The sequence below is a fragment of the Mus caroli genome, unplaced genomic scaffold (assembly GCF_978045245.1).
Source record: "Mus caroli unplaced genomic scaffold, Mus_caroli_1 scaffold_11, whole genome shotgun sequence".
Classification (NCBI taxonomy): domain Eukaryota; kingdom Metazoa; phylum Chordata; class Mammalia; order Rodentia; family Muridae; genus Mus; species Mus caroli.
In genome coordinates, this window is record NW_028227266.1 from 43,087,241 (window position 1) to 43,102,600 (window position 15,360).

Here is a 15,360-nt window from a genome sequence, read left to right on the forward strand (position 1 = left end):
AGGTAGCACCTACTCCCTTTTGTCATGGGGGAGGCAGGTCCTTTCTTCAACCTTTCTGTTTTACTGCCTGAGTGACTGCTAAGGATTGGGGAATCAAGACCCACTGACTCCCACCTTAGGCCTGGTGATGATCTCTTCCCCTTCTTGCTTCTCAGCTGTCCCCCTTGAGAGGACAAGCCAGCAGCAGAAGATGCTATAGATAGTCAATGGAGAAGAGCATTAAAGAGATCAAACAGAAGAGCCCCACAGACACTCCTGATTGTTTTGGGGGGCATATCTATACTGTTTTCTTTATAAAGGATAGGAGTGATTTTTCTCAGGGAGTGTCTGAGGGTCACTGTGACACCAAAGTAGCCCTTGCCTTTGAAGAAACCATGACATCTTCCAGCGAGCGCGCGCACACACACACACACACACACACACACACACACACACACACACGAGACAGTATGCAAAGGAACAAGCATGACCTTGAGGCGATTGGTAGACAAAGACAGCCCTGACTTCTATCTATGCCCACCTTCAAAGACAGCTAATGGTGGAGGCAGAGGAGCCCTGATGGGCATGAGAGGCTGGAAGTGGAGGTGACTCAATTGTGACCTCTTTTTTATTAAGCCTGGAAGGTGTTATAACATTCTCAGTTAATGACCCCACAGGTTCCTTGAACAGCCCTTTGTGGACAGCTGCCCTCCCCACCCTGAGGGCCCCTGTACTTACCATACTGCCTTGGTAATCCTCCTAATTTTCTTACAGCCTGGAGCAAGCTCTGTCACCCAAGACAGCAGGAAGGGGGGGGGGTGTCTTCAAATGAGCCTCATTAGGAAGCTGCTCAGAAAGCCTTGGTCAGCACTGAGCAGAGGGGGCCCAAGTGCAAGGCTGCCCTTGCTCCTTGATGGCCCACATTCTCTTCTTCCTCTTCCTTCCGCAAGCCAGCTACCACCTGCCACTGTATTTAGGAGTGACTTGAGGACTATTGGGGCTGGTCAAGTCCTACAACACAACCCGTGAAGTTGCCAAACTGGAATGATTATGTGTCTTGTAATCTGACACCCAGTCGTTAGGGGCAGGGACAACACCTGGAGTGGTTCATAGGCCTAAGGACAGGTGACACACCTAAAGAGTTACACAAGCCTATCTGCTTGAATGCCTTTCATCCAACCAGGAAGACGGGAGGGCGGGCATTGGCTGAGGCTAGGTGACGGCAGACAACTCTTTCTCTTTCTCTTTCCTCTGGTTGTGTGACTTCTCACCATGGCGGTGCTTTTTTGTGGGTTGCAGGAAGTTGGCACAGTAGATTACTAGCTTGTGTCAGGCAGTAGGATTGGGGTGTCCATGTGGATCTCATCCCTAAAGAAGATGTGTGTTCTTCCCTTCCCAAGACTCAGAGTGAGTGGTGGGCGAATGAGCAACCTAACCTACCTGGCAGGCAATGGGCCTTTCAAATAGCATACTGCTGGAAAGTCACCAGTGTGCTACCAGCTAGGGCTAGGCCCTCTTCTTCACAGGCTCAGTTTTGATCCACGTCTTGCCACATAGGATAGTTGGGACCGCCCCAGGCCAGGGGCTGTATGAAGTGGAACTTTGGGATCAGACTGTACAGCTAAAAGGGACCTGGACATTTACAGAATCCCTGGGGCAAAACCTCCCATTACATACATATTAAAAATGTACATTGTGTTCTGTTTCACATCTGGTTCTCCTGGGAGAACAATAAGATATATGCCTTAGCTCTTCCATTTAGTAATGTGCTTCTGCGCGCCATCTCGTTAACTCTCATGATAACCTTGTGGAGAAAATTTTGTTCTATTCAACCTTTGGGGGTGGTAAAGAAGTTTCTGACAGAAGAACAGTGGTGGTTGGAACCTGAGTCCTCTCCCACCGCCAGTCAGGATGGGCTGCCATCCTGACCCTACAGAGGCATCAGAACAGTGGGGATATGGTTGCTGTAGTCTATGTTGAAGAGCCTAGATTCCATCTGAGGCCAAACCTATAGGGTCTTCAGGGCCTTCTGAGTCCACGAGGCTCTCAAACTTCCTCACCCCAGATAGAGACCTTTAGAGCAGGAAGTTTGGGGCCATAGCACGGCTTCTTAAAGAAGAATTTCAGCGGTGGGTCACTTGTGGCCAGGCCTTCCTTGTTGGGTTCCAGTCTGTGCCAGGATAAACATCTGGCCTATATGTTTTCTTTCCTCACCCAGTGCTCAGGTGAGCCAGGAGGGACTGCTGCAGGGCAGGGCTGGCAGCAGGGTGATTGCTCAGCACTCCTGGCTCAGGCTTTGGCTCAAGTTCCCAGATGATTCTGGGAAGGCATTGCATGGGCCTGGGAAGGAGGCACTCAAGCGGGACTGAATAAGCCGCTGTGATACTCAGGGGAGGAACATAACAGCTGAGAGATGGAGGCCCTGTGACCTGTAGGAAACAGGCCTGCCTTTCCCAGGTGCCTGGTGTGAACAGCTAAGCCATAACTCCTTCTTCAATGGGAGGCCTCAGCCTTTTTAGGGGATGGTATGCGTATGGGTATGGGTAGAGGGTACAGGGTCTCCTGTAGCCCAGGCTGGCCTCTAATTCACTGTTTTAGCCCAGAATGATGAAAACTTCAGATCACCTTGCCTCTATCTAATGAATCCTTAGAATAAGATGTGCCTCATAACTTCTGGTTTATGTATGCAGTGCTGGGGATAGAACCCGCAGCTTTGTAAATGCTAGGAAAACATTCTATCAACCAAAGCCCACCCCAGAGCCTCCCTCTGCCTTTGGATTTCCTGCTGGCTTTCCCCTCCTCCTCGCTCACTGCTGACTTCCTGCTTCTCCTTCCCTCTCCCTTGCAGCAGATTTCCCTTTCTCTCCTTGCTCCTCTCCCCAAGTGTGTCAACTTCAGAGTCACTGGGACCCTGGGGCTTTTGTTCCCCACACGCACATGACCCCTCCCAAGGCCATCTACAGGGTTCCAGTAGTATATTCACATTGTCATTTGGGTTTTATAATTTTATGTAGACACACACACACACACACACACACACATATCTCTTCAATATATATAGGCTTCAGGAGCTGAAGAGATGGCTTGGTTGCAAATCCAAACGAATTTTTCAGAGGATCTGAGTTCAGTTCCTAGCACCTATGTTGGGCAGCGCACAGCCATCTGTGCTTCTGGCCACCACAGGCCCCTAGTCACATCGAGGCCACCCCTCCCTCCTACACAGAGTAAAAACAAGCCAGATATGGTGGCTTACATCTTTAATCCCAGTATTTGGGTGGCAGAGGTAGGCAGATTTCTTTGACTTTGAGGCCAGCCTGGTCCAAAGAGCAAATTCCAGTACAGGCTGAGCTACACAGTGAGAGACTATCTCAAAAAAGAAAGAAAAATAACAATAAAAGTAACTTATGTGTGCATATATGCACGTATGCATATATCCATATATGCATATGTATATATGTATGTGTATATATGTGTGTATATACATTTATATGTGTGTGTATGTGTATATATGTATATGTGAGTGCGTGTATATGTGTAAGTGTATGTAGGTATATGTGTATGTGTACATGATATATATGTATATATGTGTATATATATGTATGTATGATATATGCTTCAGGCTTCACCTAACCTGTATCATCTTAGGTCAAGAGCATGGCCTTTGGTAGCCTGGAGTCCCCATGTCCTAATATTAATTGCTATTTGACTGTTACACTTTATTTCCTGAGTTCCATCTTCCTCACTACACAGGGGTCATGCAGGGATGGCTTCACAAGGTAGTTATGAAAGTTAAAGGAGAGGATCTAGGTTATGTATCTGCTACCTGAAAGAGACTCGTTGAATGGAGATATTATCCCTATTCTTGTGGATACAGCTCTTTTGTGCACAGTCAGAAACAATTATCCAGTAAGATGTAGTTCTATAAACGGGGTGGGGGGGGAGGGGTAGACAGCTACAGAAAAGGATGGGAAGAGAAGCAGAGAGGGATTGTGGAGGCTGAGAAAAGTCTCCTAGTGCAGGGTTAGGAGAGAAAAGTGTGGCCTAAGAGCACCTGCCTTGGTCTGTTGGAGGAGAGGGGATACACTCATAAGTCATGCTAAGTTTAGAAAGACATTCCAGACACAACGAGAATACCTTGGGGGTTAGGAGACTCTTTCTCAGCTTCCACGATCTGCTGCTCTTACCATCCTCAGCTGCAGCGGTCTCCCCCTCCCCCCTCCCACACCTTTGTTCTACCCTGAGTTCATAGAACTACATCTTACTGGATAAGTGTTTCCGACTGTGCATTTGATCTTAATATCAGCGGTCACCTTTCCATCCAACCATACCCACCCACCCACCCACCCAAGGGATGTTTCCTATGGTGTTATCAGTGTGGTTAGACACTACAGTTGGAGAAAACAGAAACGATCTCTCTCAGAGAGCTTAGTCAGCCCACACCCTGCACTTCCACCTTCAAGCACGCTGTTAAAGCAAGCCCGCTGGGCTCTCTGCTTAAGACATGACCAAGATGTGCCCCAGAGAGTTTGACAGAAATGTAGACTTTCAGTGACCCCATCCCTCCACCTACTCAACCTGAATCCTCCTTTTAAGCTCTCTGGGTAAGGAGTTACCTGCCCCCGAGAGCTCACTCACTGCTGCTGCCGCCTCCGCTGTCTTAGGAGCAGAGAGACACTGTTCAGAGTTAGAACTTAGTAAAGGCAAATCCCTTTGATCCGCCTGCTGAACCCAAGTAATTCAAGTTCAATAACAGATCTGTTTGTCTGACTTTATTCAAGACATGAGATAAAGAAGGATGCAGTGGGTGGGCAGGAGCCAGCAGTATCCATGACTTTCACACCATTGGCAGTGCAGTGCCCCGTGAAAGGAGTGAACGCTCAACCATCCTATGGGATAGCAGGAGGAACTGAGTCATGGAAAGGGCATGAAAGTGAGGCTCTCCATCAAGTCTCTGCCTTTCTATGAGAACTGTCATTTGTCTAGAGACATGGAACCTCAATGTGCCCCCAAAGATTCTTTAGTCACCTCTTTTGGTGAGGAGCTGACATTTCTCTTGTGGCTCCTGCTGATGGAGCAGCTAATTCAGTTAACACTTACCAAGGCCACAAGGAGGGTGAAGACATGTAGGGGCCTGACAGTATGACAGGGGACACAGTTGCTTCAAATAAGCTACAGAGAGTAAAATTTGGTCAGTGCATCATGTGCTCCTCTGAGCGATGTCCTTAGGCCTCTGTACAGTGTCACATTAATTCACTCCATCATGTGGATGGTACTGCCGTCTCTTACAAAAGAGCAAGCTGGAGCTTAGATGGAGTTGCGATCCACGTGTGTGGTTCAGGAAGCTCAGGACTTTCGACTCCACCATATACAGTCCACGGAGAGGGTCTAGGGTGGCTGCTGCAGCTCTTCTGGAACCTCTGAGAAGTCTCTCAGACCCCTGGAACACCAGAACAGCCGTGTCTCAGGGGAGACGTTGCTGTTGCGCCTGTGTAACTTGGTAGCAGGCTCAGTGAGCGATCTTTCCATTAGCCTGGCATCTTCCCCTTAACTTGGCCAAGAACAAGATTGCGTCTGAGTCCAATCTCTCTCTCTCTCTCTCTCTCTCTCTCTCTCTCTCTCTCTCTCTCTCTCTCTCTCTCTCTCTCTCTCTCTCTCCTCTCCTGCCTTTTGAGACACTTTCTGACTTAGTTCGGGTTTCAATTGCTGTGACAGAAAAGTAAGTTGGGAAGGAAAGGGGTTATTTGGCTCACATAACACCGTTAGTCACTGAAGGAAGTGAGAGTAGGATCTCAAACAGGACAGAAACCTGGAGGCAGGAGGGGTACTGTTTACTGACTTGCTGTGTCTGGCTTGCTCAGCCTGCTTTCTTATAGAACCCAGGACCACCAGCACGGGGACAGCCCCACCCACAATGAGCCAGGCCCTCCTCCATCAATCACTAATTAAGAAAAAGCCCTACAGGCTTGCCTACACCCAGGTCTTCCGGAGGCATTTTCTCAATTGAGGCTCCCTCTTCTCAGATGACTTTTGTTCATGTCAAGTTGACATGAAACTATCCAGGAGGACACTTTCTTCCTTTCCTTTCTTTTTTCTTTTTCATAGAGACAGAGTCTATGTAGCTCAGAGTAGCTTCAAACTTAGCATATGTACTGGCTGAATTTTGTATCAACTTGACACAAGTTAGAGTCATCAGAGGGGAAGGAGCCTCAGTTGAGGAAATGCCTCGTGAGATCTAGCTGCAAGGCATTTTCTCAATTGGTGATTGATGGAGGAGGGCCCAGCCTATTGTGGGTGGCGCCATCCCTGGGCTGGTGCTCCTGGGTTCTATAGAAGGTAGCCTGAGCAAACCAGGGGGATCAGCCAGTATGGAGCACCCCTCCATGGCCTCTGCATCAGCTCCAGGTTCCATCCCGGCTTGAGTTCCTGTCCCGACTTCCTCTGGTGATGGACTATAATCCAAATAAACACCTTCCTTCTCAACTTGCTATTTGGTCATGACGTAATAATTGGAGTAATAAAAACCCTTTCTAATACACTTTATAACCAAGGGCAGCCCTCAAACTTGTAATCCTCCTGCCTCAGCCTTTGGAGTGCTGCGCCTATAGGCAGTTATTTGAGATAGGGGTTCTCATTGAATGTGGAGCTCAGTGACTCAGCTAGGCTGGCTAGATAGGGAGCTGTAGAGCTCTTCCTGGCCCTCCTGCCCCAGGACTGGGATCCCAGGTGAGCGTGCCTTGCTTTATGTGGGTTCTGGGGATTGAACCCATGTCCTCATGCTTGTTCACGTGCTTTGCTGACTGAGCCACCTTACCAGCCCCAGATTCTGTTTCTTCTACCGTGTTGTGCATTTGAGACGGCAGACAGGGAGGAGTCTGAGATTGGGCTTTTTTTTTTTTTTTTTTTTTAAATCTGGTTCGTAAGTAAGTGACCTCATCTTCTTCTGCTTTTCTCATTTTCTCACGACCCAGCTATGTATACAGCACACACATGGAATAATCTTCATGCACAGCTTAAATCTGTGTCATCGCGGCTCCATTGTCTGCCGGCTACGGCACCTTGGGCAAGCTACTTAATCTCTCTGTACCTCTCCTTCCTCCTCTGTAACAGGACAGTAATAGGTTCTGCCTACCGGGACTGATGTGATCAAATGCTTACAGAGTACCTAGGAAACATTCAACGCAGACAGTAAGATGAAAATGAGCATTAAGTGACTCATTCCCATCAAAATGGACTTCCGGTTACACATACCATTGTCATCTATTCCTTAGGCACTGCTAATTCTTTGTTGCTTCGATGGTCATGTGTTTTACCCAAGTGCCAGCCCCTTCTGTGAGCTATGTGGGTAAGGGCAGGGTACATCCTTTTTTTTTTTTTTCCCCTTCAGTTACCTGGGTGTTTAGGTGTTTAGCTGCACAGTTCAACCTGCTGTGAGATTATAAGATGTAACATTCCCCCAAGAAGGAAGATGGGAGGTGAGAGTGCTGCCCACTGACAGGAAGGAGCTGGCTTCCATCCCATTTGTGACTAGGAAGAATCGAGAAGACAGACTCTGGTGAGCCTCATTGCCCTAGTCTCTGTGGAGTTGCTTCCAGCTGCAGCTGTGGCCTCTCACATAGTCAGCACACCATATGTGCTCCCTCTGCCCTTAAAGCTTGGTGTGAGCTTTGCTTGGCCCAATCCTGTGCTCCTGAGAGAAACTGGGGTACGTGCAGGAGCCTGAGCCAAGGCAGTGGGTAGTCCAGGTGAGGAAGGACTAACAGGAAAACACACTGGGCTCTTTCTGGCCTGGTCCCTTAGGACATCAGCAAATCTCAGCCATAAGATGGTCATTCTCTGATCTTCTACAGAGGGACTTTGGAAATGTCTTCTGAGTGCATCAGCTCCCTAAGTCATCTAGGGAGCCAACACGCTCCTGTGGAGAACAGCCCTGCTGATGCCACAGGGCTGGGAAGATGTGGTAAAGGCATTGATGCTCTGTCAGACATCACAGAGGGAAGAAGTTACCTATAGGTAAAGAAGCACCTTATTGCTTTACAGCTATAAACACTGTCTCAACTTCAACTTTCTAAGCAACCCCCCCAATGTCAGTGAGATAATAAAGGCTCAGAGAAATCAAGTCACACTTGTCCATGGTTCCAGAGCTGGAAATGGCCCCTTTTACTCTATCGTTTCTTGGCAGCTTGGGGCATCCTTCTCTGGGGTAGTGGGTGCCTGCAGTCAGTTGAGAAGTGTCTGCTAAGAGTCCATGTGTATGCAGACCCTCTGAATAGTCAGCGAAGAGATGATGAGTTGAGATGACGTCACGCTGAAGTAGGATGGAGCTGCTGTCCAGCGGGACTGGCTTCCCAGCAGAGAACAAGGGACACAGACAGACATGGGGGGGGGGGGAGTGTATGAAGGCAGGCAGGGAAGATGACCGTGTGAAGGCAGAGGCAGACTTAGCTATGACCCTGCCACAAGCCTGGGAGCCTCTGTGGCTTCCAGCAGCTGGGAGAGTCGAGGAAAGATCCTCTTATGTTTCGAGGTACCCTGCAGAGCTCACATGTTAGAACAGAGGTGGAGGCAGGGCTTTAAAGAGAAGATCAGTCCATGATAGCTTCTGAATGAATTACCATTGGTAATGTGGGACGGAGTTGGTACTTTGTCTCCACCCTCTGCGTCTCTCCTGGACGGCTTACTTGCTCTTCCACTGTATTCAGATGTCCTTCTGGAGGCCTTTACCTGACGCTGCCAGGACTTGAGGACTACCTGACATACAGAACTATGAAACCCATGTCTATATAAGGACTTCCCAGTGTTATCCCAGTGCATCAGCTGGGTAGCACTGTCAGGGGGAAGCAGAGCCTGTAAGAGATGTGGCTCAATTGGAAGTTTTCTTATCCAATGGAGCATACCGTTGAAGGGGATATTAGGCCCCTGATCCCTCCTCTTTTCTCCTTCATTACTTCCTGGTCCCCATGCAGCCACCATGGTGTGACACACCCACACTGTCATGCTGCTCCATTCCAGGCCTCAAAGCAGCAGGGCCCAGCAAGCACTCATGGATGTTCCTGAGATCGTGAACTGGAACAAGCCTTTCTCTTCTGTAGTTTGGGTGTGGCGGGTATTTGGTTACAGCAATGGAGGCAGGGCTTTTAAGAAATGATCAGCCCATGAGAGCTTATGAATGAATTACCACTGGTAATGTAGGAATATGTTGATGCTTTGTCTCCACCCTCTGTGGACTGGTATGCCTGGTTTCAGCAGCACAGAATGGATGAAGGCAGGTCCTTTCCTGGACAGCGTGGAAAGTGCAACCTGGGACACTGGATGCCACACATCTGGCCTCCAGAATTAAGAGACAGCATTTTCTTGTTGGCTTAAATCATTCAGCTGTGGCACTCTGAGCTTGTAGTTTTGGGAAGTAAAAGGCAGAACCAGTGTCTCCTTGTTTCTTTTAGGTTCACTGCAGTCTTCTCCTTCTGCCATGACTGTAGACACAGACCATCTGAATCCTGGGCAGCCTGTGCTCTTTGTGGACCAGGGTTCCCATCTTTACCTTGGTTATTTTTATCACAGCAAACTTATCTGTTAAATCCTGTTTAATATATTCAGTGTAACTTCTACCTCAAGTGCACCAAGGGGGCGCCTTGTCTGTGTGTACCTGTGTGTGCAGGAGTGCAGCTTTTGGTTTTAAGACTACTCAGAGAAACTCTTGAGTCCATCTCTGGGGCTTGGTGGTCTCAGGCTGGGGACAGGAGGCTGCTCTGGCTCTTTCTCTTGGCCTTCAGAGGCAGATTAGAACATGGAATCCTGAAGCCATGTTGATTTTTGCTTTTGTGTGAAGACACCCTCTTGTGAGGAGCTAATCTTGCCTAGCCTGCCACGCATAGGGAAAGAAAGAGGAGACAAGCAACTTACCACCCTTCTAAGTGCATATTCAGTCATTACTGTAGAGCCAACAGTTTCATATGTCAAGTATATTATAAAAGGGCTGACCAATCTAGCAACAGTTGTGTGCCTGCTGGAGAACCACAGAAGCCACAGAAGCCAGCAGTTGTTCAGAACTAGAGGACCCATAATGAAGGACCCCCCAATGAGGCTCTGGAAGCTCTCCTGAGAACTTGTGAAGGCAAGCACACATTAAAAGGTTGCAGAAGGCTGGCCCACAGATGCAGGCAGTCTCCGTAGACAGGTGTGCGGAGGAAGCATGAGGCCTGCATATGCTGGCTGACTCTCTTCTCCATTCCCCTACTTTCTCTATCCAGGTTCCAACCTTCTGAGTAGTGTCAGCCACCTTCAGAGAGAGTTTTTTTTTTCTCCCTCAGTTGCCATGCCAATTGTTTCTGCAGATCTCACAGACTCGCCCAGCGTGGGCTTTACTAGTAATCTAAGCCTCTCTCGGTCCAGTCACATTGGCAATCAAGACTGACCAGCACACCCTTTCCAGTTTATGCCATTGGTCTCAGACAGTCTGTACCAGGATTCTTCATTTCTTGATCATGTGCTGAGGGGGTGGAGGTATGCATGGTGCGCAGGACAGGGTGGAGGAGAGAATGTGAAGTGGGAAGAACAGTTATTCAGTTCGAACATACAGCTAGTGATTATCATTGTCCACTGTGTGCTACTGCAACAGGACACCGGAGGCTGGCTCATTTTATAAAGAACAGAAGGTGATAGCCATCTGGAAGCTGAGGATTCTACTCTCTAAGGGTTGGTGTTTGGTGAAAGGCTTTTGCTGTCATTCCATGGTGGAAAGGGTGGGTATATTAGCTACATTTCCTCAGCACAGTGATCGCAATACCCGAGAGAACAAACTGAAGGAAGGAGGAATGATTTATTTTCGCTCACCATTCTAAAGCAGCACTTCTCAACCTGTGGGTCATGTTACACTATGATTCATAACCTTAGCAAAATAATTTTATGGTTGGGGGTCACCACCACATGAGGAAGTGTATTAAAGGGTCACAGTGTTAGGAAGGTTGAGAGCCGCTGTTCTAGGGAGTTCAGTTCACGGTGGCTTGACTTTGTGTTTCTGGGATCATAGTGGTCAGAGCCTATGGAAGATGAGGTAGGAGGCAGAGAGTGAGGAAGGATTGTGGACCAGGCGTAACCTTGAGAGGCATGCCCCCAATGACACAATGTTCCCAGCTAGGGTACACCTCCTTATGAGTTCCACTATTTCCCTAAGGACCAGCCCCAGCTGGGGGCCAGACATTTAACAAATGAGCTTATGGAGGGCATATTTCTTACTCAAACTGTGGCAAGATTGAAGAGATGGGGAGGGGAGGGACAAAGAAGGGGAGAAACTTTTGTATGGGAAGAGTCTTGTTTAAGGAACCCACTCCCTCTTCAATAAGTCACTCTATTACCATGGCACTAATCCTTTTTCTCTGCCACCACAGGCTAGTCACTTCTCATTAGGTCTCGCCACTTAGTGCTGATTAAGGATTATATTCTCAACACATACTGAGAACCATAGCAATATATGGCTAAAACTGTCAAGTATTTCCGGGACCATCTACTGGTCTTCCCAGGGGAAACCAGCGCCTGGCCCCTAAATGGTGCCTTGGTAGTGGCTATTATGAATTTAATGTCAAGTGCAGCCCCCTCCATAGAGAACCACAATTTAGTAAGAGGAGAGAGATGATGAGACCAGGTACGAGGCAGTTACAACAGTCCAGGTGAAAGATGGAAAAGAGATGAAGTTGAAGACAGAGCTGTACCTCTCACCTCACTGTGCAGCCTGGTCCTGATTTACATGCTTAGTTAGGGTTTTACTGCTGTGAACAGACACCATGACCAAGGCAAGTCTAATAAAGGACAACATTTAATTGGGGCAGACTTACAGGTTCAGAGGTTCAATCCATTGTCATCAAGGCAGGAATATGGCAGCATCCAGGCAGGCATGGTACAGGAGGAGCTGAGAGTTCTACATCTTCATCTGAAGGCTGCTAGCAAAATACTGACTTCCAGGCAGCTAGGATGAGGGTCTTAAAGCCCACACCCACAGTGACACACCTACTCCAACAAGGTCACACCTACTCTAATAAGGCCACACCTCCTAATAGTGCCACTCCCTGGGCCAAGCATATACAAACCATCACACATGCTCTTTCTAATGTTATCTTAATGACCTTGCACATGAAGTCCATATGTTCGCATTTTATAGATGTGGGGACTGAGGGATCTGTCCCAACAGCACCAGCCTGTGCTTGGCAGGATAACCTGAATTGGCATGGGGCGATATGCTGGACTGCCGGCTGTCGAGATTCTGCTGATATAGGATGAGCAGACTCGGCTGAGGTAGCCACGGGATGACTCAGGCTTCTGGGTGATGGAGGTCTGAGGTGGACCATTAAGAGATGAGTTCAGTGGTTGACCCCATTGGAGAGGAGAAGCTTTTAGATCGTCTGAATCCAGGCCTTGGCACGTCCTGCAAATGATCATTTATTGATAATGCTGGTGCCTCTGGCTTGACTGAGTGCTTTTGGCCACATAGTGATGCTTCGGGTGGGAGGGTGATGGCTGCTGGCTTCTGGATACCCCTTGGACTCCATAGGGCTTCCAGAAACACAGACATAGCGGTGCCAGGCAAAAGGGGACTCATTGCTCTCCCCTAGGCTCTCTGAGCAGACTTCATCCCCAGCCCAAAAGGCCATCAGTGAACACTACTCTATGAGGTCGATAGGCAGGGCCATCCTGGATGCTCCTTACTTAATAGCCCCTCCTCTCCCCACCTTTCTTTCTATCTTGCCTGGTCATGTAGCCATGTGCAGAACAGTAGGAATAGGGCCAGAATGAAAGACCTTGAGCCTGACATCTTCAGGCCCAGCTGTCTCTGGTTCTTCTCCCTGGCTCTGGGAGAGATGTTCATTGAGCAAAAGTGTGCTGAGCACCCAGAATGTGCTGGCTACTAAGACTCAACGCTGAGGTGAGGAAGGCAAACTTCCCCTACCTCTGAAGCTCCTCAAGAGGGAGGAGAGAGACTTAACACAGACATCACAGGGTGATCCGCTGGCAAACACTAGGGTGAGAACAGCCGGGAGCACAGGCAGCTATCGCTGCAGACAGAACATTTGAACTGAGCTTAGCGGGATAAATTGGATTTTGTCAGGGAGGGGGACTGAACACAGTGGAGAGAGACACCCTCAGCCCAGACAGGAGGCTGTGTGTGTGTAGAGAATTTGTGATTAATTCCAAAAGAACCAATTGAGAAACCTCTCTGGGGGCAGCCTGTACTAAGATTATATAAATAAGCCTGGTAGACAGCTCTGTAGTGAAAAGTATTGGCTGCTCTTTCCAAGGTCCTAGGTTCAAATTCCAGCACCCACAGGGTAGCGCACAACCATCTGTAACTCTCGCTCCAGGGGAATCTGACACCCTCTTTTGGCCTCTGAGGGCACTAGGCACACAAGCCAAGTGGTGCACAGACACACACACACACACACACACGACTCAATGAATAATGAATTCATAGCCCTGTGATGAAAAACTCACAAAAGGTAGCTTTGTTTGAAGGCTTGTATACAGCTATAGAACATGAATATAGACTTTTTTATGAGAAGTCTCCAAATTAGGAATTTTGAACCTTGAGATTGTGCAAAATGATGTATTGGAACAGATGAAAAATACTGAAATGTTTATGTATATCTTTTTTCTTTAAAAAATAAAACACTCATGTGGAGATTTATTGTTCTTGGAGCACTCATATAGAGACTTTTCATCCTTGGATGTGGGCTAATGATGATGGTGGGTATATCCAAACCTGGACATAAATAAGCACACATATACTCATGATGTAGTCTACACTGTGTGGGTGTGTGCAAGTGAGGTTGTGCATGCATGCATGAGTATCTTTGTGTGTGTGTGTGGTTGCAGAGATCAAAGAAATTTGGAGACCGCAACTGTAGGCAAGGAGCAGCTGGCAGGAATTGTGTAAGCACAAGGCTGACTTGGTTGTTTTTGTTTTGTTTGGAAAGAGCACCTGGCTCTCTGTGGAGTGACTGAGGTGGAGGGTGGCAGGCTCCAGAAAAGAATCCCAGTGAGGTTCCCTAAGTCAGGTTGGCAGCTCCCCAGCTTTGGTTAGGAGAACCAGGGTAGCAGAGAGAAAGATGTCTCAGTGGCCACAGGTACATACCTTCAAGCCTGATGACCTGAGTTTAATCCCTGGAACCCCCATGCTACAAGGAGAAAACTGGCTTGCCTACATTTGGAAAACAAGTGAAATGTCGGGGGCTCCAGGATGCTGGGGGTGGGGTTTCTGTTGCCTGGGGATTTCTGTGCTACTGAGAAAATGGAGGGGGGGGTGCCATGTTATTTCCTAACATGGTGAACAGAGGTAAAGAGTGAGATTGGGGAGGAAGGTAAACAGGTTGAGTCAGGTTAAGAGAACCTTGGGTGGAGTCTTTCACTCCGCCAGGCTTCTGGGTGTCTTGTAGCTAGCTTGGAGCAGGGTCCTGGTGATGCAAGCCCTTGAAGGAAAGACAGGAGCTAGGGGTCAGTGGTGGTGTCTGTCTAGATCTCCAGATCCCAGCCAGACCACTGGGACCAGTCCCACATTCCACCAAGTACAGGTACCCAATGTCGTTCTCCTCCCGAGTCACCAAGCCATTGTGATGATGATTCAAGCTACTTATCTTTGGGGTTCCAAGCCAGTGTCATTGGGAAATACTAATTGGGCTGGGAATATCCTTGCTGCCATTGTCAAAACTAAGATATGCAAAGCAAAAGGCAGGGATGAGATGGGTGGAGAAGGGGCGGGTCTGTCCAGCTGCCAAGACTGGGCAGGGGGAGGTGTTTGATTCAGGAGAAGCACTTCCCCTGAATCCTGCTTTGCTTTTCTAAATGGGGTTCTGGGGATTGCAGAGTTTACTTGGGGCTTGGCCAACAAAAGAACAACTAGTGAGATGGTTCAGTGGCAAAAGGTATAAGCCTTCAAATCTGCTGAACTGAATTCAACCTCTGGAACTCGTGTTTCATGGTATTAGGAAAAAAACAAAGCAAAGCAAAACTCTGGAAAGTCCTCCTCTGACGTCTGTACTTATACCATGGTGCACACTCACCATACACATGCAAAATAAGCAAATGCAATAAGAATAATCTTGAAAATGGGTTAGTCATGACTCCAAAGGTGATCCCCAAAGACATCTACTTAAAAACCTCTGTCCAGATGTGTGTGGGGTGGAAGGCATGTGAAGTCAATGAAGGTTAGTGGTTATCTTGTTTCTCATTTAAAATTTTTACTTGGGAAGGAAATGGAGGAGTAATATAGATAGGCATAAACGGTTAAAAAGCTTTAGAAATAAAGATAGGCTCGTAGGAGGACAAACATAGTGGCCCACACTTCTAATCCCAGCATAACACTCTGTGAATCTGAGGCTAGTCTTTTCTACATAGAAA

The 15,360-nt window shown here is 48.0% G+C and overlaps 2 protein-coding genes across 4 annotated transcripts in view; one reads left to right on the forward strand and one right to left on the reverse strand.

Annotated features, from left to right (window-relative positions):
• The window catches only part of Tmprss4 (transmembrane serine protease 4), a 31,575-nt gene extending 30,596 nt beyond the window's left edge, over positions 1-979 (reverse strand). The window contains exon 1 of the mRNA XM_085844600.1: positions 718-979. Coding sequence (XP_085700726.1) covers positions 718-720 — 3 coding nt within the window. The 5' untranslated portion in view covers positions 721-979. The remainder of the gene's footprint in view (positions 1-717) is intronic.
• The window catches only part of Smim35 (small integral membrane protein 35), a 62,540-nt gene that overhangs the window by 7,351 nt on the left and 39,829 nt on the right, over positions 1-15,360 (forward strand). The window lies entirely within an intron of this gene.